Below are 27288 nucleotides of genomic sequence, written 5' to 3'. Positions count from 1 at the left end.
GTAAAGAGAATGCAGTGCTAGAATTTGGTTCCCTTGAGTTTTCAAAAGAGCTGACTTTAGATACCATGCAAAGCCTAGCTGTTTGAACAGGTCTTTGCCTGAAGCTAGTTTTTTCTTTGATGATGTGAGGAGTTTCTCTGTATTTGGCATGGTGCTCTACTAGGACTTAATATGTCTGGTTTTATATTCCTATCTCCTAAAGACATTGATAGGAACATTTTATAAAGGAAGCCATAAATAAATAAATGGAGCTTTGATTTCTTTAGAATTGCTAAAATTTAATTAACATCAAGGATAAACTCAATTAGTTGCATTCAGTACTGTCTTTAGTTTTGCTTGCTCACTTGGGGACTGTCTGGTCTCTGGAGAGGCAGCTGCAGGAGGACAAGAAACAGAAATGACATTAAGCTCTCCGCTCAGAAAGTTTGTAAAAACCTATGCAGAGGGACACACATTCATTTGGACTAGGAGGATGTGACAGATAGCATTGTTACTTGGTGAATGAAACTGTAGGACTGACTTGTTTGTCACTTGGCAGGGCAGGGAGGTTTATGATGTTCTGGACACTGATTAGAGATAACAGATTTTGAATCAAAATCACCTTGCTCAGTAAGAATGAACTGTTTGTACTGACATTGACCTCTTCAGACCATACCTTTAGCAAGCATCAACCAGTCTTATGCAGTGGTACTTTTGGTAGGTGTGAGAAGGAAGTTCAGGATCTCTTGTTTAGTATTTGGCTCTTCCACATGCAGACCAGAGAATGGTTACACTTTGGAGATTTTTTTAAAAATTATTTTTTAAAAATGTGGATGCCTGACATCCAGAAACTGAAATGAAATAATAAATGTACTAATGTAGGTGACAAAACAGCCATTTGGGTTTAATGAGCTAGTGACCTCGAGGGTCTGATTTTCATTACTAAAGGAGCCAGGCCTTTATTAGGTGTCATTTCTCCCTTTCTTCTTACCATTTCTGTAACAGTCCAGAAATTCAAGCTCTGCTGAGCTTAGTAAAATAGTCTAAAAATCCAAATACTCACTACTGCAGTGTACTAATGCAGCAGCACAAATCCTGGGGAAGCATGGTTGTCATGCTCAAATAACCTCTGGCACCTCTAGTCCCCTTAGGCTTTGTGTATGCTTTGGTCTGTGCTGGCTGCCAGAGCAACAAAAGCTTTTTCTCTCTACTGTGACAGAAGCTGACAGTGTGGACATGGACACCTGTAACCTTTCTGCCCTTGGGAAAGGCTCCTATAGAGTGTCCACAAAACCTGTCACCGTTTCTAGCTGGGAAACACTAAGCATGTTACACAAGACAATGTTTTTGGCTGGTCATCAGCTACAGAATACGTGTGTTGTCCCACTCAGACACTAAAAATCTTACTGGAAGGTTTGGTCTCCACTTGCATCAGTGCATGGCTTGGTATACCAGCTCTGTGGTTAGTAACTGGGGTCTTTTGGTCTGTTTGTTCTTTAACCCTGCAAGAATCACAGAATCATTGAGGTTGGAAAGGACCTGGAAGATCATCTAGTCCAACCATTAACCTAGCACTGACAGTTCCCAACAACACCATATCCCTCAGCGCTATGTCAACCCAACTCTTAAACACCTCCAGGGATGGGGACTCCACCACTGCCCTGGGCAGCCCATTCCAACGCCCAACAATGGGTTCTGTAAAGAAATGCTTCCTAACATCTAGCCTAAACCTTCCTTGGCATAACTTGAGGTCATTCTCTCTTGTCCTATCACTTGTTACTTGGTTAAAGAGACTCATCCCCAGCTCTCAGCACCCTCCTTTCAGGGAGCTGTAGAGGGCGATGAGGTCTCCCCTCAGCCTCCTCTTCTCCAGACTAAACCCCCCCAGTTCCCTCAGCCGCTCCCCGTACGACCTGTGCTCCAGACCCTGCACCAGCTCCGTTGCCCTTCTCTGGACACGCTCGAGTCATTCAATGTCCTTTTTGTAGTGAGGGGCCCAAAACTGAACACAGGAATTGAGGGGCGGCCTCACCAGTGCCGAGTACAGGGGTCAGATCCCTTCCCTGTCCCTGCTGGCCACGCTAGTGCTGACACAAGCCAGGATGCCATTGGCCTTCTTGGCCACCTGGGCACACTGCTGGCTCCTGTTCAGCTGGCTGTCAATCAACACCCCTAGGTCCCTCTCGGACTGGAAAGAGGATGTTTAGATGCTCCTGATATCTCAAGATGGCATTTGATCTACCTAAAGAAGGTTGCAAATGTGAGATTTGGGGAAGAAAAAACCCAGTATGTCAGCTCGTATGACTGCTCCTTCCTAGGGTCAGTTCAGAGTTTCTCCATCTCAGCAGTTTGGTCTTAAAAGTGCTGTGCATCTGAGCTAGTACCATCTTCTTACAGGAATAATTGCAGAGAACAAAACACTGGCAGAAAGTTTAGGTTTCTGACTAGCCTGTTTCTTTTCATTATCTCATGCTCTCTCTCCGGGTTTTACACTTCCCCTTGGTAACCACTATTTCTTCTCTTTGAGGTGGTTTCTTTACCGTTGTTGCTTTTGCAGGTGGTGTTTGTTTTCTCCATAGTAGCAGCTGTCTGCACCTCAACCCTTCAATATTTTGGTTTGTTCTAGTCTTTTGAGTAATACATACTCCATATGCTGCTTTTGAGGAGTAATGGAAGCAGGGCTGTGATCCTGTGGCTTTGTGACACGTTGCCTTTACAACTGTAGGTGTATTGTCACATCTTCTCTTTTCTTACTTTTTTTAAAAGGGAAAATGTCTGAGGTTGTGCAGTTTGTTTTTACATAATGATTCATCAAATAACCATGGTTCTTTTTGAGCCTTTAATTTGCAATGCCTCTGTTGCTTCTGGCATTCTGCTGCCTCTGACATTCATAAATTATTTCTGAACGGCACACACATGAAATACTTTGTGTCTGTGTCATACATGCTGTTCTCTAAGAAAACACTTATTGCAACTGAAGAGAAACCATGTGTACAAGACTGCACTTTCTCACAGAGGCACAAAATAGAGCTAACTATTAACTACTCTCCCACCTTATCATAGGGGTGTATGATAAAAATGCAATGATGTGGAATTAATCTTAAAGCTTGGATAGTTGTCTCTGAGGACAGACTATCTTAATGACAAGGCAATTGGATGCAATGATTTATAGCTAGGGAGAGTGAATTGCTGATTTTAGCTGAGTGTCTGTCCCTATCATGAAAGCTGCTGAATGCTCTTCTGAAGAGTACGCTGCTCTGGGATGTGAGACCTGCATTATGTTCCCTGTTTTTCTTTGAATGCACTGTCTAACCTTAAAAAAGTCACTTCACTTCTCTGCAGCTGTTTCATGTGTTCTGATGATAGTTCTGTATTATATGTTCTCATTATGTGCTGGGACAGTTTCTTGAAATATATAGGCGTGGCCTCAGTGCAGTATGCCTGTATCTTGCTTGGAGCATATGGAAGCTACTACAGTTTTAATAATAACTTTTCTTCAGATATAACCTTTATCTTTCTCTACTTAAGTTTTCCTATTTGTAAAATGGAAGTTAGAATACTTAACTTTCTTTGTAAAACCATAGAATGATATATTTTGGAACAAACTTCTGGAGATTTCTAGTCCAAACTGCTGAAATCTAGGCTTTCTTCAGGGTTGTGTCCAGCTGTATTTTGAATACCTTCAGGATGGTGATTCCACAACCTCTCTGAGGTTTCTCTTCCCATGTTTGACCACACTCATGGTGAAAAATGTTCCTTTCTGTGGAGTTGGAGTTTCCCTTGCTGCAACGTGTGATCAGTGTCTCTTGTCGCTGCAAGTGCACACTGCTGACTCATGTTCAAAGTGTTGTCCACCATATCCCCAGGTCCTTTTCTGGAGAGTTGCTCCTCAGCCAGCTGGTCTCCAGCCTGTACTTGTGTGTGAGGTTATTCTGCCCCAGGTGTAGGACTTTGTATTTATTGTTGTTTATTTACATAAAACATTTCTATCAGTCCTTTGCTCCACCTTGTAAAGATTTCTTTGAATGGTAGCCCTGTGCTTCCTCCAATGCATCAACCATTCTTCCCAGATAGATGTCATCTATAAACTCGATGAGGGTCTATTTAGTTCCATCATCCAGGTCTATCTTTGGAGATATTGATGAGGTGTTTTTTGGAAGAGCTATGTAGTGTGAAATAGTATACTTTTATTTACCTTTTTCCCCTCCAGTCCTAATACCATCAAATTCCTGTATGTTCTCAGTAAGTCTTTGCCTTGCTGGATGAATATCATTGAATAATGCTCAGTTTTTACATATTATTATTTAGCTATTGCATTGTTATGCTTGTGACCTTATAATGCAAGTTGGGATACAGACACATGATGATCAGTCACCAAATGGAAGTACTTATGTCCTGTGGTTCAAGAGGAAAGGGAGCTGTGTGGGAGACACTGTCTCTGTTAGGAGTGCATTTCAGTAGGGAAAAATCTTCACTCTCCTGCACTGAACGTTAAACCTCACTCAGTTACTGAAAAAAAAAGAACTAGACTGAGGCTGTACGTGAAAGTGTTGATGTCTCCTTATCCTCCTCATTTAGGTACTATATCAGTGAACAGCAGACGCACACCGTTCACCGCTAGTGGGGAGAGTGAGATCCTAGATCTGGAAGGTGACATGTACCTTGGTGGGCTTCCTGAGAACCGGGCAGGACTCATCCTTCCCACAGAGCTCTGGACAGCAATGCTGAACTATGGCTACGTTGGCTGTATCCGAGACTTGTTCATCGATGGAAGAAGCAAGAACATCCGGCAGCTGGCAGAGGCACAGAATGCTGCAGGAGTCAAGTCCTCCTGCTCCCGCCTCAGCACCAAGCAGTGCGACAGCTACCCCTGTAAGAATAATGCAGTCTGCAAGGATGGCTGGAACCGCTTCATTTGCGATTGCACTGGCACCGGCTATTGGGGTAGAACATGTGAGCGAGGTAAGCTGAGTTTTCTGACCTCAGTTACACAGAGCTGAAGGTGTGAAGGAGATAGAACGGAATCCAGTGTTTCCATGAGACTTTCTCCAGCCCTTGTTGGCCTTCCTGATGCTAAGTTCCAGTCCCCACACTAGGAAAGCTTTCTTCTCTGATAATTTTCTTACAGTCTTTTCCACCTTCATTTCATGAGCTTACCTTCTTCATCTGCCACTTCACTCCCTAAGCCTTCTCAAGATGACCTTGTCTTCAGGTTTCAGAGTTACTTTGGCTGAGTATGGTTTGTCTCCTAAGGCAGAAAAGCTATTGCATGTGAGAACTCTCAGGCAAATTACTGGAAACAATACCAAGTGTGAACTGGAGTTATGAAGGTTTTTCTTGCATGGGTTACATGATCTATCCCAGTTCTGTGTACTCTTCCTTTTTTTGAATGGTAGGATTTCCTTGATGGCTATTTATGGGTAAAGCTAGCTAATGAGATAGTGTTAACAGCAACATGTCACCAAGTTCACCTCTGATAAAGCAAATCTGTAGGAGATGGTGGGAGATTCTCTGCATCTTATTCTTACTCATTTTGACTGGTGATTTAAAGACATATGATTGGAGATATGAGGCACAAGTAATGCTGGTAGAGGCAGACAAAACATATGTGTTCTAGGCTACGTGGAAAGGAATTTACTAATGTAAGATACCTGAGCTATATAATTCTCAAATATCAGGAGGTTCCATTAATTGTTGTTATACTTACTGTACTGGTGCCACCATCAGAATGAGGTAGGTGAGCGGTTTCAAAGAAAAGGGCTAGGGCTAAGATCACTTAGAAAAGAAAATACTCCCTAAAGGGTGTTTTCTTATATTGAAACTAATCTTTCTGCTAATTTTTGGCCACTAGCACCGCATTCTGGCTGAAATGCACTTATAGTACACCCAAGAATTACCTGTAAACCCTTAGCAGACTCTTAGGGCTTTTAGCCACTTCTTTCTATAACCTTACTTGGCACCATGGCCTAGTGGTTATAGCATGGGTCTTAGAATTGGAAATTTGGATATTTTTAAGCTTCTGCCATAAATATTAGGGAAGCTTCTTTCCCACTCAGTGTTCTCCATACGCATTTTTTAATATTGATCATAGTATCATGCCTCTGTGAGAGAGAACATGAAAGCTAAGTACAGTGCAGAACATAGACAGAATTGAGATTTGTGATTCATTCATCCTCCAGAGGATTTTCTTCTTTGCAGGAAGTTTTTGTTAATGACCAAAACTCTTCCTACAGACCAAATGGAGTCTTTAGGTTTTACAGCACAAGATCTAACATCATTTGTAAAGCTTCTCAACAGCCAGCAATTTGTAGCATCCTGCCCTAAGCAGCTATAGGAGTTAATTGCCAGTAGTCCTTAAAACAGCTGAAGCATCAACACTGCCATCCGGGCTGTGAGGACATGGGTGAAAATGTAAGGTTCATGGACATTTGCTATGCCAACATCAGCTCAGCAATCCTCTCTTATCTGGATTCTGGATCTACACTGGATTAGAAGATTCTGGAAAACAGCAGAGGTTTTCTCGGGTACAGCTTTAGGAATTGTTTTGGACAGACATAAAAAGAAGTGCTACCATAAATGTATTGTTCCCTCACAATATTGCATTTATGTTTGCCCTTGGTCTTTATTTAGTATTAGGAGTGACCAGCTCTGAGATTCAGGACTTTATGGACTCTGTCTCATGTCCCTCTCCTAGACCTGGCTCGCAGAAAAGAATCCAAAGCTGACCAATGACATAAAGAACAGGATTCATTTCATGTCCCTTTAGATATCTATGACGTTGGCTTTTTCTCAACAATTAATGATTATTATCAGTGAAAAGAAATCAGTAGGTTAAGGGCATGTAAGCATTTTATTTTAGGAGATATGAATCTCAAGTCTGGCCTGGGATCCGTATCTTAGCCATGCTCTGGCCAGCATCAGTGTGAATAAGAAAGTTACATGTCTCAATGCATGTCTACCAGTGTGGGAACTTAAGGTCCTAATAAATATGTGTTAGAATTTGAGCGTATTTAAGGTTAACAAAACAAGGATTAAATATCTGTAGACTGGATACACACAAAAAAGTTGTGTAAAATTAAGTGTATTTGACTCCACAACTTGTATTGTGGTGTTACATAGCAGCCTTATACTGCTCTGATGTGAGTACTTGCTAGCAGATGCATTAGTGCAGTGACAGTGATTTTACCTCCATGAACAAAAGTATTGCAGGTTACAGATGATATTTTTAATTGTCATGGTCTGACACTCAAGGATTATTGCAAGTCCCGACTTCAGCTGGCCTATGATCCAAATACTGCTGGAAGAAGAAGAGTTGAAATTGGAGACTGGGAAGGAGATCAAAATGAGAGATACTACCACACCACAGTGGCACTTCTGCATAATGGCTAAAGAGCTGCCACAAGACCAGGGGGAGCCAGGCTGGTGTGTAAGGGGAGGAATGAAGAAGGAGCAGGCTAGCTCTCTTAATAAGAGACAGCTACTGACCCACTTTTCCAGTCTGCCATCTGTTATCTGAGAAGGGCTGTCTCTATCACTTTACTCAGTCCCTAGACTTCTATCCTGTTAAAAGAGAGGACTGTAACTCTTGGAAGGGGTTTGCAGCCCAAGATGTAGGGTAAAGGGTTAAGAGACAGGGGAGTCTAGAATAAAGAATCTTCTGTGCCTGTTGGCTACCAAGTAAATCACTCTTTATCACAAAGAAAAGTACATACTTAATGTTTAGTTAAGGTACTAAAAATACAAAAGACATACGTACAACTCGACAGAGAGAAGCAGATGATTCATTTGTTTTTGATGGTAAAGTCGATCTTCCACTTTCCAGGTATAGCATTTCTACATTTATAATGCTGTATTTCTCATACTTTTTGTACTTTGCCGTATGAAAGACTGTTACACTTTTAAAAGGGACTCGAAAAGGAAATTGATTGTGTCGTAGTTATAAAAGAGGTTTGGTTCTTTTTATTTATGGTGAAGCAATACAAATACACGGTATTCAGTATGTCACCTATATGTAATGTTTGATAGGGCACAGAACGGAGAACTGCTGCCAAAGCCTCAAGTTCATTCTTGCAATTCCACTATCTAATTGGTCATTCAGTATTGGCAGTTATGTAAGCAGACAAAGGTGTTTTCAGTCTTAAAGTGTCAGCTTCTAAGGGTACCCTCCTTGGGGTAATTGAAATTGTGTAGAGAGATGGGGTGAGAAGTGGCAAAGACCAGTTCATGTCTGATATGATTCCCACCCAAGGAGGGGCATGTCAGGGAGTCAAAAGTGCTGGTAGGACTGTTCTAGTCCTTTTGGTAACTATGTTTTTCCTATACTAACTAAGAAAGAATATTCTTGGGAGATAAATCATGAAGTCTTCTATCAGGTATACTTACATTCAAGTCCTTGCCATAGAAACTAGAGTGAATGGACGTGTTTGATCCTCAGAAAGCTGAGACAAAGTACTTCACCTAGATAAAATTCTCTTCAATCTTAATAAATTTCACTGGGTCTGTGGGATTTTGTTTCTCTCCAGCTCTGTAAGGCCAGTGGCAGGTTGACACAGAAGGGAGAGGAGATGAAAGTGCAGTGGGATTGATGGGCCAGAAGTGCTCAATGCCAGGCTGTGCAGCTAAGCAAAGGAGCAGCAGATGCTGACAATTAGCTAGGTGTGGTCCCCATTTCACACCTTCCACCAGAGGCTGTGCTGACCAGGTAACACATCCATTAGTTAGTTATTTCCTTACATTTTTGAGCTTCCCAATCATCTTTCCATAATGGTTTTACCCAGTCTGTCTCAGTGTGACAACGTTGGAAATCATGTGTGAGAAGAGCCCTTTCAAGCCACTGTTAAAAATAACGAGCTGCTATAAACATGGCAGCATTTGGACAATTTTCTGAAACTTCAGAGATTCCACAGTAGCTGTTGGAAGGGAGTGGTGATGTGGCTGTCCACCAGGTTAGGAAATAAGACTGCTGGCTTTTCAAGTGGCATGAACTCAATTAAAGTAGTATTTTGTGACCTCCTTCTTTAGATGCCTCAGATAAGTACTCTAAGATTAAAAAGTAGAAGGCTGGTAACGAGGACCTGTGCTAAATGTCTACATTCCCTGTGGAGGGAGGTAGTTGTTTCTCAGGAGAAATTCAGAGCAACACGATCTGCTTGCCTTCTTTTGTTGATTTACCTATCTCCTTTTATTGATTTTGTGGAGACTCTGGTCTGATAATTCACCTTTGCTGCACTCCGGAAGGTAACTGTCTGTGCTGTGGAGGAATTGACAGTGCCAAACGGCCAAGGCTACCAGACTGACAAAAAATAGGGTGTCTTGTTAGGGGTGGGGGCATAAAGCAAAGAAAATAGAAAAAAGGCAACAGACAGAATACAATCCTTTCTGCAAGTGGTGCTCTGAGTGCATATGGTAATGATCTTGCTTCCCCCTGCTCCCTGAACTCTCCTACACTCCTGCTATATCTGATTAGAGTATGTGTGGTGGAGAGCAAGATTTAATCATGCCAGAAAGACTCTTAAACGGAAAGGCACTTTTTGGGTGTCTCTGAAATGAATGACAGACACAGCGAAGTGGATTTCTGATGGAAATTATGGTTGTAAGTACGTATTGAGGCTTTGTATTGTGTTTGCTAGGTTTTGGGTTGTGGAGTGCTGCGTGTTAGGGGAAAAAACCCGTGTAGTTTGTAGTCTTGGTAGTATTTAGTCATTCTTGCATCCTAAGATTTTAGAAAGAATAGGAGTATCAGACAGCAGTGTCTGTGCATCTTCTCTGTTCTAAAGTACCTTGTTCCAACGGGTCTACTGTTTTGCTAGTTAGTTTGAAATAAAGAACATAAAATATCTGAAAGTCCATGGGAATGTTTCACAAATGCTTTCTGGTCCTAAGACAAAGGGGAGACTTCAGAAGAATTAACAAAAAGGTTCCTCCAATGCAATGGGTAGCACGCTTCCTCCTGTTGCATGTGAACTACCTTCTCATACTGAACCCAGTAGAAATTAGGGTGAATTGCAAAGTCTTGTCAGCAAGAAGGGCTGGATGGCTGTTACAGACATATAGGAGAGGAGGAAGGGCGGTTTGCTGCAGCTACTGTGAAGGATCTTTAGTGTTTTTTAAGTATTTAAAGTCTTCTGTACCCTTTGGCTTCTAATTTGTTAGCATTTGACATCACTTGCAGCATCAGGTCGCTGTAGCCCCTGTTAATTACACTTACGGTGTTAGAGGTAGGAGTTGGGATCTAGCTCATGGAGGACAATGTGCTGCTTTGCTGTGATAACAAAGTTCATTCTCACAACCTGTGGACTTTCCTGAAAAAGACCCCAATGCCTTGGCATTAAACAAGCAGGAGGAGGCGAATGTGTGTTGTGTTCACATTAGATATTTTCTCTAGCTGCAGTGAAAGTGCCATGGGCTCAGAAAGGTGCATGAGGTCTGTTCTGTGCATCCCAAAATTTCTCTGTGTGCTTTCCCTCTACTGAAACACTGTGAGAAGGACTGCAGAGGGCAAAAGCCGAGGAAGGACACAAAGCAAAAGATAACTGAAAATTGGATCTATTTAGGCCAATGAAAATTGAATATTGTTGATCACTCACCTTTTTAATGCTTTTTCCTACTTAATGCCTTTATTGGAGGTGAGGGTTGTTTTGTTGGTTTTTTTTTTTTTTTTTATGAAGAGGTATACACTGATAAGATTAGAAAATGCAGCTTGGTATGAGACTGCTGGCCATTTAAGACTGATGTTTAGATTTTAAACCTTTGAAGTTAATTGCTTAGAACTGGATATAGCCTGAGTCCTTTCCAGGTAAGAAAAAGAAAAAAAGTCTTGTTCCAGCCCTTTCCTTTTGCTGAGCTGCACCCAGTGTTCATTGCGGCAAGACAGATATCTCACTCCAGTTCTCCTCCCAAGGGCTGGAACCAGTCTCCCTTCCTGTTTGGGTTTGCTCACAGATGGACAATTAACACCCTGAGCAAACCAGACATTTTCTGTGTTTTGTGGCATACTGTTTGTGAACAGCAATGTACCTGCTCTTGGAAATGCTGATGTTGAGCATAGGGCTACACATTTTATTATCCTGCCAAGTACCTTTATAGCTACGTTTGTTAAGAACAGTTTAATGACAACACACATCTGCCTACTATGTATGCAATAAACAGAAATGTAAAATTACTGGTAATAACAAATGCCACAAAATCATTTACTACATGGTTTAAGTGCTACATGCTTTGCTGTCTCAAGCACAGGTAGCAGCATAGATTTCTTTTTTATTTTATTTTAGTGAATATGTTTGATGATGATTATGTATTTGAAGGTTTGTTTAAAAAATTTCAACTGTGTTGACACTTTTTGGACTGTCCAGACCTGATTCTGCAGTGTAATACTAGATAAATGCTGAGAATAGATTTTCTTATAGGACTGATGGTTCCCAGGGGTGCTGGACACATTAGGAGAAAAGCCTTTGCTGCAGTGTTTTAATGCTTTTAATCCCTGCTGGATCTTGAATATTCAAAGACTGTAGGAAAGTCAAAACATCAGAGTAATTTTTATGATTACATGAGGTAAAGTGAAAGGTGTTAGAAATCAGAAGGTCTGTTGTAGAGTTCATGTGTTCATTGTATGAGATAGGTCCCTATTGTATGATTTCCCAGAGTGTCTCCAAACTGCATGAAAAAAAAAAATCCATCTGAATTTAGAAAAAGAGTTTACACAGTCCCTTCAAACCCATTTTAATTTGTTCGTCACTATTTTTATAGTAAAGTCTCCAATAAACATGATCTGAGACATGTTAGGTTTTGCTAAGGGAATTTGTGTGAGAAGTTCATTTTCTCACTTGCCATCAATCTATTTGTAACACTGGTGGCTGTTCCCTCTATGGCTGGCCAAGCAGCTACTACTCTGGTATATGCTGTACACAGTGCTTCTGTTCAAGAAACACAGGCCTGGGCTTTCTGTGCTTAGCTACCTTGTATTTCTCCCTGTCCTGGTTCAGCTAGGATAGGGTTAAGTTTCTCCCCAGCAGGGGGAAGGGATCTCCAGGCAGGTTATTCATACCATGCTGAGGTCAGGTCCAGAGTGGTAGCACGGGAAGCTTTCCTTTGTGGCTTTGGTCACAGGAAGCACGCGCGGTGGGCTGGCTGTATCCTTGCGGTATTTCTCTGTATATCTTTTGTCTTGTTTACTGTTATTACTGTTTATTGTTATTATCATTGCTACCGTTGTTCAGATTGTTTATTACACTGTTGTATTAAATTTCTTCTTATTTTAACCTGGGGTTTGTGCCCTACTTGTGTCCGAGGGTGGGGGAGGGACAATCGCAACATGGTCTCTGGTCCTAGCAGGACTTAAAACTATCACACTCCCTAATGACTGGGTGTCAGAGTAGAGGGCTACTGCTGGTTGCTTAAGTGATGGATTATTCTACTACGTTAGGCTTTTATGCATCCTCCATCCCTGCATCCTTTCCTTGCCTTCCACATGGTAACTTCTGTTCTAACATCCAAACAATCCCAAGATGCTCATGAGATGTTGTGCTAAGTCCAGTAAGGACAGTGCTGCCAAGGTGGGGCTTGTAAGGGAAGGAAGAATTTCAGAGTCTCTCGCTTCTGTTGATTTATACTGTGATCCTTTCCGCTCATCGTAACTTTATTGTCCATGGATGTATATATTCAGTCAAAAGCCACTCTGAATACATATTGTTTCCAGGACAAGTGATAGCATTTGTTGCCTTGTAATGCCTGTGTGATACTCTCAGTACAGAAGAGTGTGCAGTTAATTCTGCAGTCAGGGTGATTATATCTTTTTGGGAAAAGATTATTTCATGGTCTTTAGGCTGTTGAACTTTAACTTCAAGGAGTCTTATTGATGTGACAATCTTCAACGGCATCTGCTGAGCAGCTGGAAAATCTGAGACCATATAAAAATCAGCTGATTGTCTCCTATATTTTATAATGACATGGGTATGATTTTTTATCTGTGTTCTTTCCCGTTTCTCCATCCTGTCTCCATCATTATATGCTCTTGATATTTAAGGCAAATCCTGCTTTCCATGCTGCATGTGAATTTGTTAGTACTCCAGGTGCTCTTTATCTCATCTGAATATGGTAATTGATAGCACAGAAGAAGATAATTTCTGCTGTTTTTCTCTAAACTTCTGTGTTTCTGGCTGTTTATTGCTGAGTTTAGCTTTCAGAAGGTCCTCCCAGTTCAAGAAATGTGATTATCCAAAACTGTATTAGATTTTGTGCTACTGTCAGCTCCTGTAAAGAGCACTTGAACAACAAAAAAAAAGATGTTGATGGGTAGATGACTAAGAACATTTGGTTAATGCTTTTTAGCATCTTATATTTTTGTTAGTATAGGCCTCTTCTACAGGACTAATATCATAGTGTCGTATTTGTTTATCTGCTGGTTTATAAATGGCAGCTCAGAACAATGACTTCTCCTTAATGCAAGGCACAAAATACACCCTGTCTATAAGCAAGGCACAATGCTGCTCAGATAACTCAGATTAGAGGACAGCTTGTCGTAGAAGGTCACTTTTGCCTGAATCACACTGTATCAGGGGAAGGTAGAATTTACTAAAACTTGGATCATCTGAAGTGGTACATCACCACGAAGAAAGGAAGTACTTTTTCACTTTCTCATCCTAGCTTTTCCAAGTAACTCCCAGCAAGATATATAATGGCATGTCACATGTATTGATCCAGAATGGACTTGTTTACTTTGAGTATGCACCATGTCTATTGTGATCTATCAGGCGTCTAGAGATGAACTGATGACACTGGGTGCAAGAGTTGCTTCAGACTACATGCTGTCTTTGAGTCTCTTATTGCTCAGTGGCTGATCTCAGTCCATGCGGCTTCATATCCCTCTTTCTTTCCATACCCTTGAATTAGACCAGTTTGTGTTTCTGCTGAGACTCCCAATTGACCCTACAGTTAATGGGAATATCGTGATGGAAGAGGCCAGGATGAAGTAGATTCATTTGTCATGAAAAATTATTTCCAATATTTAAAATTACCATATAGACTTGGAGATGTTATCTGTGAAATTAGCTTTCTCTATCTCTCTACTTTGCCCAGTCAAAGCCATCAAGTTGAAAGGCAGGCACTGGTACAGTGTATTTTCTGTCTCATTTCTTCTTCTCTATTCGTCTCATGGGGAGAGGAAAGACTTGGCATTCATGATGCTCCCTTAATTGACTCTGTCTCCATGTGGAGATAAGCAGTCGTCCCTTGGACACTTTGATTGATTGGATGAGGGTATTATATGATATGGAAAGGATATGCAAAAGCACAGACATCACCACAAGCATAGAAAGGTCCTACTTGGTGGTGTATATTGACTCACCCAGATCTGCTTGGTTTGTCTGCCTTCTGTCATATGCAGTTAATCCACAGAATAGCTCACAGGATGGTCCTGGTGAATCTGCTGCCACCAGATTCCAAGGTATGGCGCTCCAGAGGGAAACCATTCTCGCTCACTCTGATAAAGGGTCTGAGACTGAGTAAAGGACTAAAGGAAACATGATTTTTATCGTCTTCATTTGCTTCTTTTTTTTTTTTTTTTTTTTTTTTTCTGGGTATTTAGAACAAGAAGGTTAAAACTGGGAGATAAAGTGCAGAAGAGAGAAACTGTATCCCAATAAATCAAATGTTAATACGAGTTTCAGAGTTACTTCCTCCTTTGTGATGATTATAGGTGGTGAGTAGGTGGATAGGCAAAATGTGAAACTCAGGAGATATCCATCACATTAATGCAAAAGTCATCCCACTGAAGAGACACAGCAGCAGGGAGGATGTACAAGAAAAGCATCCTTGTAATAAGTGCTGTTGGTCTCATGACGCTTCCATTTTTCATGGCCTGCAGCTGTTAACTGCTGACGTTGTGTCTGTTAAGGCAAGGTCCTCTTGTGGTCAGGCTGGGCCCTTTGGGTAGGGGTTTTCTACCATCCTGATCTTGTGTTCTTCTAAGAAACTTAGCATTTTTCCATTTCTGAACAAGTAAGAATTGTAACCATGTTGTGATACCGCTAAAGGGAGCAGAAGGACAGGGCAGGTTGGAGGGGATTACTGTTGGAAATCATGTCAAAGCACCAGAGTTTAGGATTCAGACAGAGTCATTTTAAGTCTGACTACCCCAATACCCAGAGGCCCCATTTCAAACTGCTGAGAAAAGAAAAATACAGTATTTTAAATGGTGAATTTTTATCTACTACCTTTCATTAAATGAGTAAAAATGGAAAATGACAATTCAGCCCTCAGCTGAAAAGCATGTTAGATTGACAGCTCTGGGAGTCCTAGGCTTGTGCTCAGAATGAGAAACATACACAGAGTAGCTATCCTTTTAGATACCTTATTTGTCTCTTGGAGGGGTATTTCCATTTGAGATTAGAGGGTAGGTCAGTCTTCCCAACCTGCCTGGTCTTTGGTAGATCTGCAGAGTAGAGTGGTGAAAGGAGCAACTCTTTCTGGAGCTCTGATTTTCTTTCTGTTGCTTGTGTGGCTGCTGAAGACAGAAAGTGCCATGAGACAGCTTAGTGCACCCAGTCCAGAGAACAGAGCAAGGGGTTTTGAGCTGAACAGAACAAAATGGAATTCATGCTGCATGTATCATCTGACATGTTAGAGCAAGATTTCCTCCTGAACAAGTGACTGGCAAAAGGCATGTGCTTGCTAAATAGGGAGAAGGAAGGAAGAATACACAAACCCTCTTAAATATTTTATAGTTTTGTTGTTGCTTTTTTTTTAAAAAAAAAATAAAAATCTGTCATGAAAACTTGTGCCTGAAGGGAAAAATGAAGTCAAAGAAAAGACTTTTGACATATTAAAAAATTTCAAAAGGTCTAGACTCCTTACACTAACATCAGTGTACAGGACCTGGTTCCTAGATGTGGAAGCCTAACAATTCAGTGCCTAGTCATGGAAACATCCAGGTTTCCACCATTTTCTTGCCATCTCCCCAATGAAGTTCTCTTCTGTTTCAGTCTGGCTTTTTGATGTAAACTCCAAAAGTCACTGCTACTGTATTTACTGGTCAGCTCTCATGTCTGACTTGTGCAAATCTCCTTTATTCTCCATTTGCATTTGATTCTTCTGTCTTTTGGGGGGACTGACCAATGCTGAATTCTAGCCCCTCCCTCCCTGTCAAGTGTTACTGGAGCATGATTTAGCACTGCAGCTAAAGTGTTTGCCTCAAAGCTGTGTTTTTAATTATTCCAACTTTTCTTCTTGTTGAACACAGGGCTAGTCAGTTGAGGATGTGGATAAAGTAAGGCACAGATAATATTTGGCAGTTCACTTTTCACCAGTCCCAGTCTGATGCTGGGAGCACTACTGCAGCGTGAAGGAGCTGCCATTAACCACCTTGGTGAAGGGAGTGAAGATTGTCCAGGGTTCAGCATGATAGAGATTCACTCCTGTCCTGATCTGTCACCCGTCTTTTTACTGAAACAACATCAGAGTTCTGTATCTTGTTCAAATGCTTGTATGCCATTCCCCTAAGTCTGCTGTGTTCCTTCTGCCACCTCACCTTCCAGTCTGATCAAATTTCACTTTCCTGTCTGATGCAGAAGAGGAAGGAATGTCCTGGAAGATTTACTGGGATGTGGGAAAAGGGGGCAAGAGAAGGAATGAATAGAGCTTTGTCAAACAAAAGGCTGGTATCTTTTTATTGTGTCATTTTATAGCCTGCAACCTTTTCGGGTAACGCAATTAGGCAAAACAAAAAGGATTAGAGTAAAGAGGAACAGAAGTGATTTATCATGCTATTTTTTAAATGGCTCACTTCGTGTTTGCTTTATCTTTTAATTTTTGTTTAAAGTCAAAGGCACTTGGGATGCTTTAAAAAAACCGCACCAAACAAAACACAAAGGAACGCCACAAATAGCCATGTCAACGAGTAATGAATCCAGCAGACACAAGGACCTGTGTCCAAATAAAAAAGGCAGAAAAGTATAGCCTGGAATTGGTATTGACTCTGCGATGTGCACAGTTCTAATGGACCTGTAGAAGAAACAAGAACATTGCAGCCATAAAGTGAAATCCTGGTCCTCTGTGAATACAGATGAGAGTTGGAAAGACAGTGCTTTGATGGGGCTGCTTTTGCACACATGGCCCCTTGAACTAACCTGCTTATAAAGTCAGTGACAGGATGTAGATTAGCAGTCAGCATCCTCATTTAGCCATTTGTCCCCAGGTCGATTTACACTGGGTGATTTCTCTTTTCTTTTGTCTTTTCCTGCTGACTGATGACTATTTGCTGAGCCCATCTATTGTCTCTTACACTATTTTCTTTCCCCAAGAGAAGCCGTAAAGGTTAAAATGCTGGTCATTTACCCTTGTGTGTGTTGTCTGGAGTTCATACCCTAGTCTGTGTCACCAGCCAAGCCTCAGTCAGTAAGTCTACAACCATGTTCCTTCTGCTAAGAGTTGGCTTTTCCCAGACACCCTGTGCTCAGATTAGGGAGTGATACTGTATCTACTTGATCAATGTGCTCCATCAAAGCACCGATCAGCAAAATCCTGATAAAACTCCATGGCACCCATAGTTTTCTTGTCCCTTCAAAGGGAGTATCCTCTTAGGTACAGAAGAGATTGTGCATGCCAAGAGCTGTAACTCAGCACCTGTTTGGGTGCCTGCAGGTGGCTGTGTATTATGTTTTTTCCTGCTTCAGCATTGCTCCTGGGTTGCATCCTTGAGCCTTCAGCAAGAAGTTGCTACCTAGGAGAACTTTGGGGCAGGAAGGAGGACCACCAAGATACAACTAGGAGGGAAGATATGGGTGTTCTGGCATTAGACTTGTTTGTGTTTGGGACTGAGATGTGTTCAGTACTGAGGCGAGATATAGGTGTTCAGACAATGAACTGTAACCCGTGTGACACTGTTGATGAGACTGTCTTTACATATTGGCAATGTATTTTAGGCTATTCTCTGCCATAGTGATGTTGGGCCTGCCAGATCTCACAGTACTACCTGTCTCTCTGTAGAAGGAGGAGATGGGGGTTTGGGTGAATTTTTGTACCCTTGCATACAGATAACACATGGTGGAGTCTTCAAACTTACAAAGAACAGACAAGGTCTGCTGGGAGTAAGCCAGTAAGTAACTGACCCTCTCTACCTGTCTTTGGGATATCAGAATAAGCTAAATAAACCCTCGTTAAACTGTTTATAAGGGGGCAAAATGATAATCCTATGCAAGCAAGTGCCCTTTTTGCATATATGCAGAGTATTTTCAAAAGAGATAGATACCATTATAATTTTGTTTTTTGAGAAACTGTGATATGGAGCAATTAAGATATCTACAGTAAGATTCAAGATTATAGAAGTAATTAGCCACAAACCCAGGCTGAGGGGGTTGCATTTACTTTACTGGAATTTAAATGATATCAGATAATTTAGTCATTAGACTCTTAGGTCACTAAGCTACTTTTTCCACCTTGAAAAAGCTATCTGGTGTCTCTAAAATAATACTTGATGATCTCTATAGACATGGTGATACAGTCCTGAGATATTTGATTAGTAGTTCCTAGAGATAAATACTTATATACTGTGATAGGATAGAGATAATTAATATTAAAACCCAAGATCCTTCATCTTCTCCTCCTCTCCTGTTTTCCCACTCAGAAGAGCATTGATGGATCACTTTGGCCTTTCATCCATGCAGTAATGAAAAGCTGATTACCGTACAGCTCCCCATGGATCAGCCTCTCTCTTATCCAGCATTGCACGCACTCAACTATCATTCCCTGTGTGCCTGGCCAGAATCCAGGAGACTCCAACTAACTAATACACAGAGGAAGTTAGTAAAGATTTGCTTACAAGACAAAAAGTTGTTCAAGCCTTAATTTAAGGAATAAATGAACATTAAGGAAATGTTACCTTAGAGTGAAAGCTAAAAGACACAGTGATTTCCCCTGGACAAAGGGTGAAAGCACGATGAATGCTATCAGTTGGAAATCTCTGAAAAGCTCCCTCATAGGTGCTGTTCAGAAGGTGTGTTGTAGTATATTGTGCACAGAGCACCCTGTGATACCGTGTGCAGTCCTGTTTGCTCTGCAAGACTGTCTGCTGACTGCTCCAGGGTCAGTACCTGCAGATGAACTGTGTGAGCTCTGACAGTTGTGCCATGTAAATTCAGCATCCCTGCTAGTCTGATGAGTAAATTTGATCAGGACTTTTCACAAAACAAGCCTTGACATATATGGGACATCATCAATTCAGTGCTTCACAAAGCTACACAATATAGACGTGCCTTGGGATTCTCTTTCTGGCTTATATCACTACAGACAAGTTCATTTTTCTTTGCCTTATCTTCCCCAGGTGCAAAAAATCCCAACTACTTGCGACTTCCCTAAGTAATAGAAGGGTTGTAAGGTGAAAAAAACATGAATCATTAAGAGCTTCAGATTCTAGGATGAGAAAATTTGAAGACCAGCAAAATGTTATTTTTTGTTAATCTTTGACCTGTTTCATCGTTTTTCTTGAGCTTAATGAACATCCTGCCCTGAGAACAGGTAGAAAACCTGACCCTAGTGATTGCTATTTATTTTTGTGTTATCTAACTCATTTTCCTATTATTGCTAGTTGGCACATAGTATTTTATTTTTCATCAGTACAGAAATGCGGGCAGCTTTTGGTTTTTTGTATTAATAATTTGAGTTTATATCCCCAAGAGAACAACATTGCCTAGGCCTGCAAAGTTTATTAAAAATCCTTAAAGGTCAGAGATTTTATTTTAAAATAGCTGTGACTTTCTGTCTTCTGCTACTTTTCTATACCTGCAATGCTGATGCAATCCTTATGTGGTTGTTGAGACACAGTGCTGGATTTTTTTGAGGTATACAAGCAACCTTTTGTAGCTTAAATGCCATAGTACTTGAGCCACTCAGGGGGAAAAAACTTTCTAGTTTCTTTGGCATTGAAAAGGTAAAATTATTCATTGCCCTTTATGAAGCACTAAACAAATGATGAGATTTTGTATGATATATCAGCGATTGGCTGAATGTATTTAACTCAATAGTGATATGAGATTTACAGAGCAGACAAGAAGGGAGCCTTAAATAGTTTTACCCATTGACCTTTGCCAAGATAATAAGCCTGAATATCAACTCCTCACCAGATAAATTGTGTACTAATGAAGTGATGTTGGATACTCAGCTACAGGCTGCTAGTGAGAAGTATTCCTAGTCACATGAGTAGAAATGTATATTCAAGAAATGTGAGTGTAAAAAGCGTATTCCCTTAACAAGCTTCCATGGTTATTTCTCACTTTAAAAAAACACAACAGGTGTAAAGACAGTTCTGTTGAGCATCTTAGGCTGAAATTCAACTATATGAAGGAAATTGGCAAAAATTGAGGAGGCTGAAGGGAGGAATTATGGAAAAAGATTTTTGGAAAGTTCAGTACATATTGTTTGGTAAAATGATAACCTGAGAGGAGGATGATCAGTCAGCTCTGATGGAAGGACTGCTTTCCCCAGAAAGGGGAATTAATTAAAGAAATTTACAGGACACTAACTGTAGAATATTGGGTTAAATTAAGAAAGGAAAATGGTGGCTATCATAGACAGCACCAATAACAAGCTGTATTTATTTTTGCTTTGTTTTGCTATAGCAGGAACCCTAGGGAAGGATGGAAATCTCATCACTTAGACACTGGAAAATAGGGTGGCTAAAACAACAGAGTATGGCCAGGCTGCTATATGCTTTAATGAAATATGCTTTGTAAGAGGGAAGGGAGCTGCATGATCTAGCCAGCTCTTCTGTTTCTAGTTTGTATGGATCTGTGATATATATATACCTCAGAATAATGAAAACCTGGAAATGTCTTCCAACTTCAAAAGACCTATTTTTTTCTTCTAAATCCTGCTAATGACAGACATCTTTTCCCAGTTAGTGAGAACGTGAATAAATCTGTAAGATATGCAAGACACCGATTCCCAAAGTATATTTTGTTTGATTCTTATTTTAGGTACTTAATACTCATACAGAATTAGGAGGGATAGAATAGTTTACTGTGTAAAAATAACAACATTTTAATATCTCAGCTTCTTTGTTAGATCTTAAAGAATTGTGGAACAAACTCCATGTTTAGGCAAATTAGAAACAATATTCTGTAGCATATTACAGTATCAGATGAGAAAAGAATGTCATTAAGGAAGGTATTGTCAAATACACTGTAGGAAAAAAGTGTTGCCAGAAAACTTCAAATCTCAAACTAAAATCTCAATTCGAAGAGGTATTCAGAGACTCATATGAGAAAGAGAAGCATGGGGAAGAGTAGTATGTGTGCAAACTCTTTCCAGGTTGCTGGTAAAGGAGAGCCTAGTGTAAAACTCATTCTCCCTACCCAATGTATGATCAGAAGCAAGTAAGTGTAAGTGCTAAGTGTAAGTGCTAACTATTACCTTTGTGGCAGGTGGATCACAGAGGCTTTTGTGACTGCCAAGCTATTATCCCAAATATTGCTTATCAGCATAAAACCTCAACACAACAACAAAAATGTAGGCTACCATTTCGTTCACTTGCATTTAGTCCTGCTTTGTCATGGACTTTGCTTGATCTTTGGCAAATCCATTAGTTTCTGATGCATAAAAGCAGTAAATCCTGACAAACCTCAGGGTTGCCCTGTGTAATGTTTAGGAGCCCATCAACTCTTAGAGTAAAATCCCAAAATGTAAGTTATGTTCTGGTGGTGTGAAGAGGCCGTTAATTAAGGGCAGTGTTTACTACAGCCAGCATACTGGCAGTGACAGGGGCGGGGAGGGGGGGACACAGGTAGCAAGGGACAGGGTTCGGGTAGCTGGTAGCACATGCCAGGTAGAGGATGTACCAGTGGCCTCTCCTAGGTGCAGCAACCTTGAGCTCAATGCCCACAAGAATATGAAATTCACATTCTAAAACCCTCTTCAAGATTTTGATAGCAAATAGCATTATATGTGGTCATACAGCTGCAGTGTGTTTGTGAGGCACTTTGGTGCTCTGCCTAGTTGATCTGTTTTTACATCCCCTTATTTCCATTAAACAGAAACCCCTTTGTTGCCAGACTCTGAATTGCTTGCAATTCTGTGCCTTGATTTCTTCACATGTCTAATTTTTCACAAGATGTCCTCTACTCTGTCCAAGAGTTTTACAAGTGACTGTGCACCTAGATTCCTGTATTCTTTGTATTGGCAACCTTGTACCTTGTTGAGGAAGTGCTACTGCTATGTTTAAAAGCTGTGGAAGCTTGGGAGCTTCTCAGACTGGCCATCTCTTATTGTGGGGTTTTTAAATTAGATTGGTGGTGTTCTGTTGAGCTGTGTCAAGAGTGAGTGAGAAAAGCACTGTGATTTCCTCTTCCAGATGCGGATGAAATTAGGGAAGTATGACAGTCCTGCAGCAATCCTGCTGGTTTTGCTGCCTTTGTTGGAGCACAGCTGTGCCCAGCAGCTGGTCTGGAATCAGGGAACCAGGAAATTTGCACAGTTAGCAGATATAAATAGAGAATCTGTAACTATGAGAGATGCTTAACTCTGCAGTAAATAAATCCTAGTCCAAATAAAGGGCTAATTGAAATATTAAAAAACTGTCTTGTGCCTCAATTCTTCCCCTTTTGAGTCTCTCTTAATCTGCAGAATCTGAAAGAGAAACAGGTGTTATATCTATAGAGTCTTACCATCTATGTTTCAAGTGATGTCAAGAACTGTCCCCTTTCCCTTACAGATTTAGATTATTTTTAGGTTTGTGGATTATTTTCCAGTTTCCAAAGGAATTATTGGCCAATTCATTGTTTTGATTTGTTTGGTCTTCTGAGAATTTTTCAGGGCCTGTCTCATGAAGAATACAATGAGGAGGTGGCAGGTAGCTCTTAGATCCTCCAAAAAGGGGGGGACAGCAGCCCAGTGATGATGGAACAAGTAGTTCAGGGCACTAGGTTGTGTCCCTGCACTACTGTGACTTTGCAGAGTGACTCTGGATGAACCGGCTTCTATTTCTGTCTCAGTTTCTACTGTGAAAGTAGGCCAGTTCAAAAGGCATTTCTGAGGGCATCTTAGCACTTTCAAATTGTGCTGAGTACTTCGAATAATGGGAATAGAGGACAGGAGAGCCATCCTATTAGACCTACCCTTTTCCCTGTTTGGTCAGAGTAAGACAGCTGCTTATTTTAGAAAACAGTATGTTCTTTGTGGTGTGAGGTAGAGCTATGTCTAATATTTTCCAGGTATAAATTAGGAAAAGCTTATTTTGAAAGAGCACTTGCTGATCCAGAACTCATGCAGACATGAGTGGAAACTTGGAACCTTGCCCAGTGAGCAGCAGTGAGAGCTGGTGGCAGTGACATTGTACAGAAAAATTACTCTGGTTTGCTGTGCATCTCTGCTTTTTCTTCCGCCCCTGGAAGACCCCTCCTCTCCCAGGAGGAGCCACACTGTGGTCCCTTGAAAAAACACATAATGAGTCCTTCTCAGCATTAGTGGCATAAGTGGGGAGTCAGTTGCAGCCTCCTTCACCATCTAATGGCTTCACTGCCACCTGCCACTCACTGTGCCCCCAAAGTGTCTGAGCAAGTGTACCAGCCTCTGGGCCTCTGCGTCCCCATCAACTGCTCTGCTCCTACAGCAGCTGCTGGCTCACCTGACTTGCTAAATTCCTACAGGTAGCCCCTTTGGGGAAAAGCTTTACACACTTTATCTTCAAATAGACTTGAAATATATACTGAATTGTACTGTTTCCTTAATAAACCTGAATACGCACAGCTTTTCTGCCCCCTGGGATCCCCCTGTACCCTCACAGTCCCCTCAGAAACCCCTGGGAGAAAGCAGAGCATGCTGTACCATACAGATGTTGTATTGCAACTCTCAGGAGCATGACTGAGCTCAGTGTAAAAGCCTGTAAATCACTTTATATGGAAAACAGAGAGAAGTGGATTGTTCTTTGTGCAAGAGAGGCTGCATGCCTGCTTCTGTGGGTGAAGAGCTTAACATCCCTTTTCTCCAGAGATATGGGGATTGAGGCTCATGTGTTAAGCTATGAGTTTTTAAACTCTTGAATGACTCGGTTTAAGATAATAACAAGCTGGAGAGAGGGTTATATGAAGGAAGGATTCTTTCTATATGTATCCTAGGTACTCATCTTCCATCATGTCAGTCTGAGAGCTTTCACTGGCCCTCACTTTCATATTAAAAGGGGAAGTAAATTGAGATGTCTTTGGTAATAGTGTAGAGTTAGACTCTGATGACCTCTTGGAAGTGGATTCTAAATGTGTCTGTCTGATGCGTAATATCCTCAATACAGGAGTTGACTGTTTTATTTTTCTGTTTGCAACCTTCTTTTAATATATTTGCTTTAGTTTTGTAATGATTTCTTAAGTGAGGGTCTAAAAATATGTTGTTGAAGAGGTAAATGACATTCTTTCCTACCTTCAGAACAAATAAAGTAAAATCTCAAAGTGACTTGTTGAATAGATTTCGAGTCCTAATTTGTGTCCTTCTGCTTTAGATAATAGACCAACGTTAAGAAGTCCTATTAAACATTTCAGCAAAGTGGAGAAGGAAATACTGGCCTATTTGGACTGGATTGCCCTTGTTTTAGTCCATAGCAAGGCCACAAATTCTGCCCATACTTGAGTCACCAAGGAAAGTGATTTGGGAGCTCTACAACCAGATTATGAGGCAAATTATAGGTGACTGAAAAGAAAGTGCTTTGGTTCTGGAATGGCCAAAATATCTAGTAAATCAGTATCAGTGGAGTAATTTAGCTGGTTTAACTTGGTAGCATTTCTACACTTCTCCAATGCTCGTAGTTTTAATCAGAAATTAAGATGACATAATCAGTCCTCAAAAAATCCAAGACTGGATTTTGTTTTACTTATGTTCTTTGTTGGTGTCGTGGTTTGAACTTGTGTGCAGTGTCTTATGTGTGGCATAAAACTGGGAATCAAATCTGGCAGTTTGAGAAAGTAATCACATCTCTGATGAAGATATATTTTGTCACTTTAAACATATACTTTTGCTTCACCAGCATCCAGTGCGGTAGGAAGCAGCATATAATTAAATGTTGCTGAAGAAGGTGATTGTCAATCCGAATTGAAGACATGCAGGTCAAAGCAGCATTTGTGTCCTTCTGTGCTGGCTGCTAAGCCTGTTTCAAAGTTATGGCTTCACCATTAGATTGTAGTTTCATTTATTATTATATTTTCTTAATAGATGTTTTTAGTTTGAGACGTTGCCTCTCCTTCCAAACTGAGGAAATCTTAACACTGCTTTCCACACCACAGGCACCTCTGTGAAATTCAGTATCATGGCAGAGTTACACTGTATAGGTAAGATCAAGCTTTTTGATTTTTCAGGACCCAAGAAACAGAGAAATCAATACTTCTTAAATAAATAATGTAATCTAGTAATTAAAGAAATGAACTGTGATGCTGTGGAAGGTTAGAACTGTGTGAATCTGTCAGTTTCATCATTTACTGGGAACTGTCTTCAGTATTTGAATACTTACCTTTGCCATTTTAGAACTTCGGGTTTTTTTCAGAGAAAATGTGCACACTCCCATGTTCCAGATTGAGGGAAATCAGTAGTTCTTTCTTGCTTTAAGTATGTTCTCCAGCCACAAAGTCCATGTTTTTGTTGCAACCTTATTAAATGACTGAGTTTCCTGGAGAGCTGGAATTAGACTCTATGAACAAATTTAATTCTGAAGTGTTCTGTTAACACCAAGGGAAGTTAGACTTTGAAAAAAATACAGCCCTGCTGTATTTCAAAGATCACATGATAAAGACCTTGGTTGTTTTTTTTTTTTTTTTTTTAAAAAAAGGCCTAGAGAGGCTAAAAGCAATGGCTTGCAATCCCATGCTTCAAAATAAAAAGCGTAACTGCATCCTGGCTATGTTTAGATTGATCCTTTAAACTTTATCTCATGAAACTCTCAATGAACATTACATCCTGATATTTTTCTGAGTTTAGGGTTTAGAAATGAGAGATTGGGTTTTGCTCAGCATCAATTTAAAAGTACTCCCACTGCATCTGAGAAGCTAAGGGCTGAACAAGCTTCAAAGGCTGTTCCTCTCAAAGTACAGGACCGCTAAGCCAAAGCTGAGCCACAATGACTGAGACATTATAGAAAAGGTTTGCATTTTGTAGGATTTTTATAGTAGAATGGCATCTGCCTGGTGCACAGCACACAGATTTCACTTTGCCTGTTCACTGGTACTGTTGACCAAACTCCATAGCTGTCATATTCTTAGTTGCTCAGAGCTTTCTGTCTGGGAAAGAGCGCTTTGCCTGTCTTCCTTTGATTTTTCTAATGTGTTCCTCCCTTTGTGGAGGGTGTATGCAGTTTAGCTGACACAAGAGGAATGTTTATGCAGTGTAAAGAAGCAGTGATATGCTCTGGAAGACCAAGTGGCTGCAGGTGTAACCATGTGGCTCCCAGCAGAAAGGGTGCAATATGACAAGATACAAGCCTTATTTCTTTAATATCATACAGTATGTTGTTCTGACATGAAGGCAAAGTCAGCCCCTTAACTCCTATTGAAGATAATGATATTGTGTGTTTGGCAGCACTGTGTATATTCAGTTCTGTTATTTTCCAATGTTGCTTGGAAATCAGAAGGAGAACAGGTTTGAAAAATGTAATGAAATTTTATTTCTGGTTTAGAGGTAGGAATTATGTGATGTGCTGTGTTTATTACCTTGTGATAATAAATATGAAAGGTGGGGAAAAAGAAATGCCATATTCTGATGCCGTAAACAGTAGGAGGGGGAAATCTGACAGGTGAAATACATACAGCTAGCTGGTTTTAGATTCTTTTTTGCAATGTGCTTAATTTCAAACTGAAGGAGTTCTAGTAGGCAGGTGCTACATTCAGGTTCAAACAGTTCCTGTCATTATGCAATGATTTTTGTCTAAATAATTTCTGAAATGGTACAGGGTCCTATAGAATATAGAAACCTCCAGACTATAAGTTCTGTTTCCTTATGTTGGTTTTGATTCAGCTTTGCATCTCTCTGGGAGGGCTTCTAGATGAGGTCATAAATATTTTCCAAATAAGGGGCTATCTGAGACATGAAGGCTTGATACCAGTTTCATATGCAGTTCCACTGGCAAGTTTCATCCCCAAACAACAGCTATGGGCTTCCCCAACCACTCTGTCCTTACTGCAAAACTTCCACTGCTTGTTATCTCTTGTTTGCTTGTGTGACTCCTTTGAAATGTGGGCAGATGTAAGTGGGGCTGCTTCTATCTGCTCCTGCTTGCCTGAGCAACACCTGAACCCTGCTCCTTGCAGCTGAAGGCTGCCTTTTCAGAGGCCTGTCCATCAGGCTGGTGCTTTT

At 40.8% G+C, this 27288-nt stretch overlaps 1 protein-coding gene across 24 annotated transcripts in view; it reads left to right on the top strand.

Moving 5' to 3' along the window:
- The window catches only part of NRXN3 (neurexin 3), a 991793-nt gene that overhangs the window by 292734 nt on the left and 671771 nt on the right, over positions 1-27288 (top strand). For all 24 annotated transcript variants that reach the window (XM_026849892.1, XM_026849889.1, XM_026849878.1 and 21 more), the window contains one exon: positions 4558-4941. In XM_026849892.1, coding sequence (XP_026705693.1) covers positions 4558-4941 — 384 coding nt within the window. The remainder of the gene's footprint in view (positions 1-4557; positions 4942-27288) is intronic.

This window comes from Athene cunicularia, assembly GCF_003259725.1.
Source record: "Athene cunicularia isolate RWA chromosome 5 unlocalized genomic scaffold, athCun1 chr5_part1, whole genome shotgun sequence".
NCBI lineage: Eukaryota > Metazoa > Chordata > Aves > Strigiformes > Strigidae > Athene > Athene cunicularia.
Note: the sequence above shows the minus strand (reverse complement) of the source record. Positions and strands in the feature narration are given on the sequence as shown.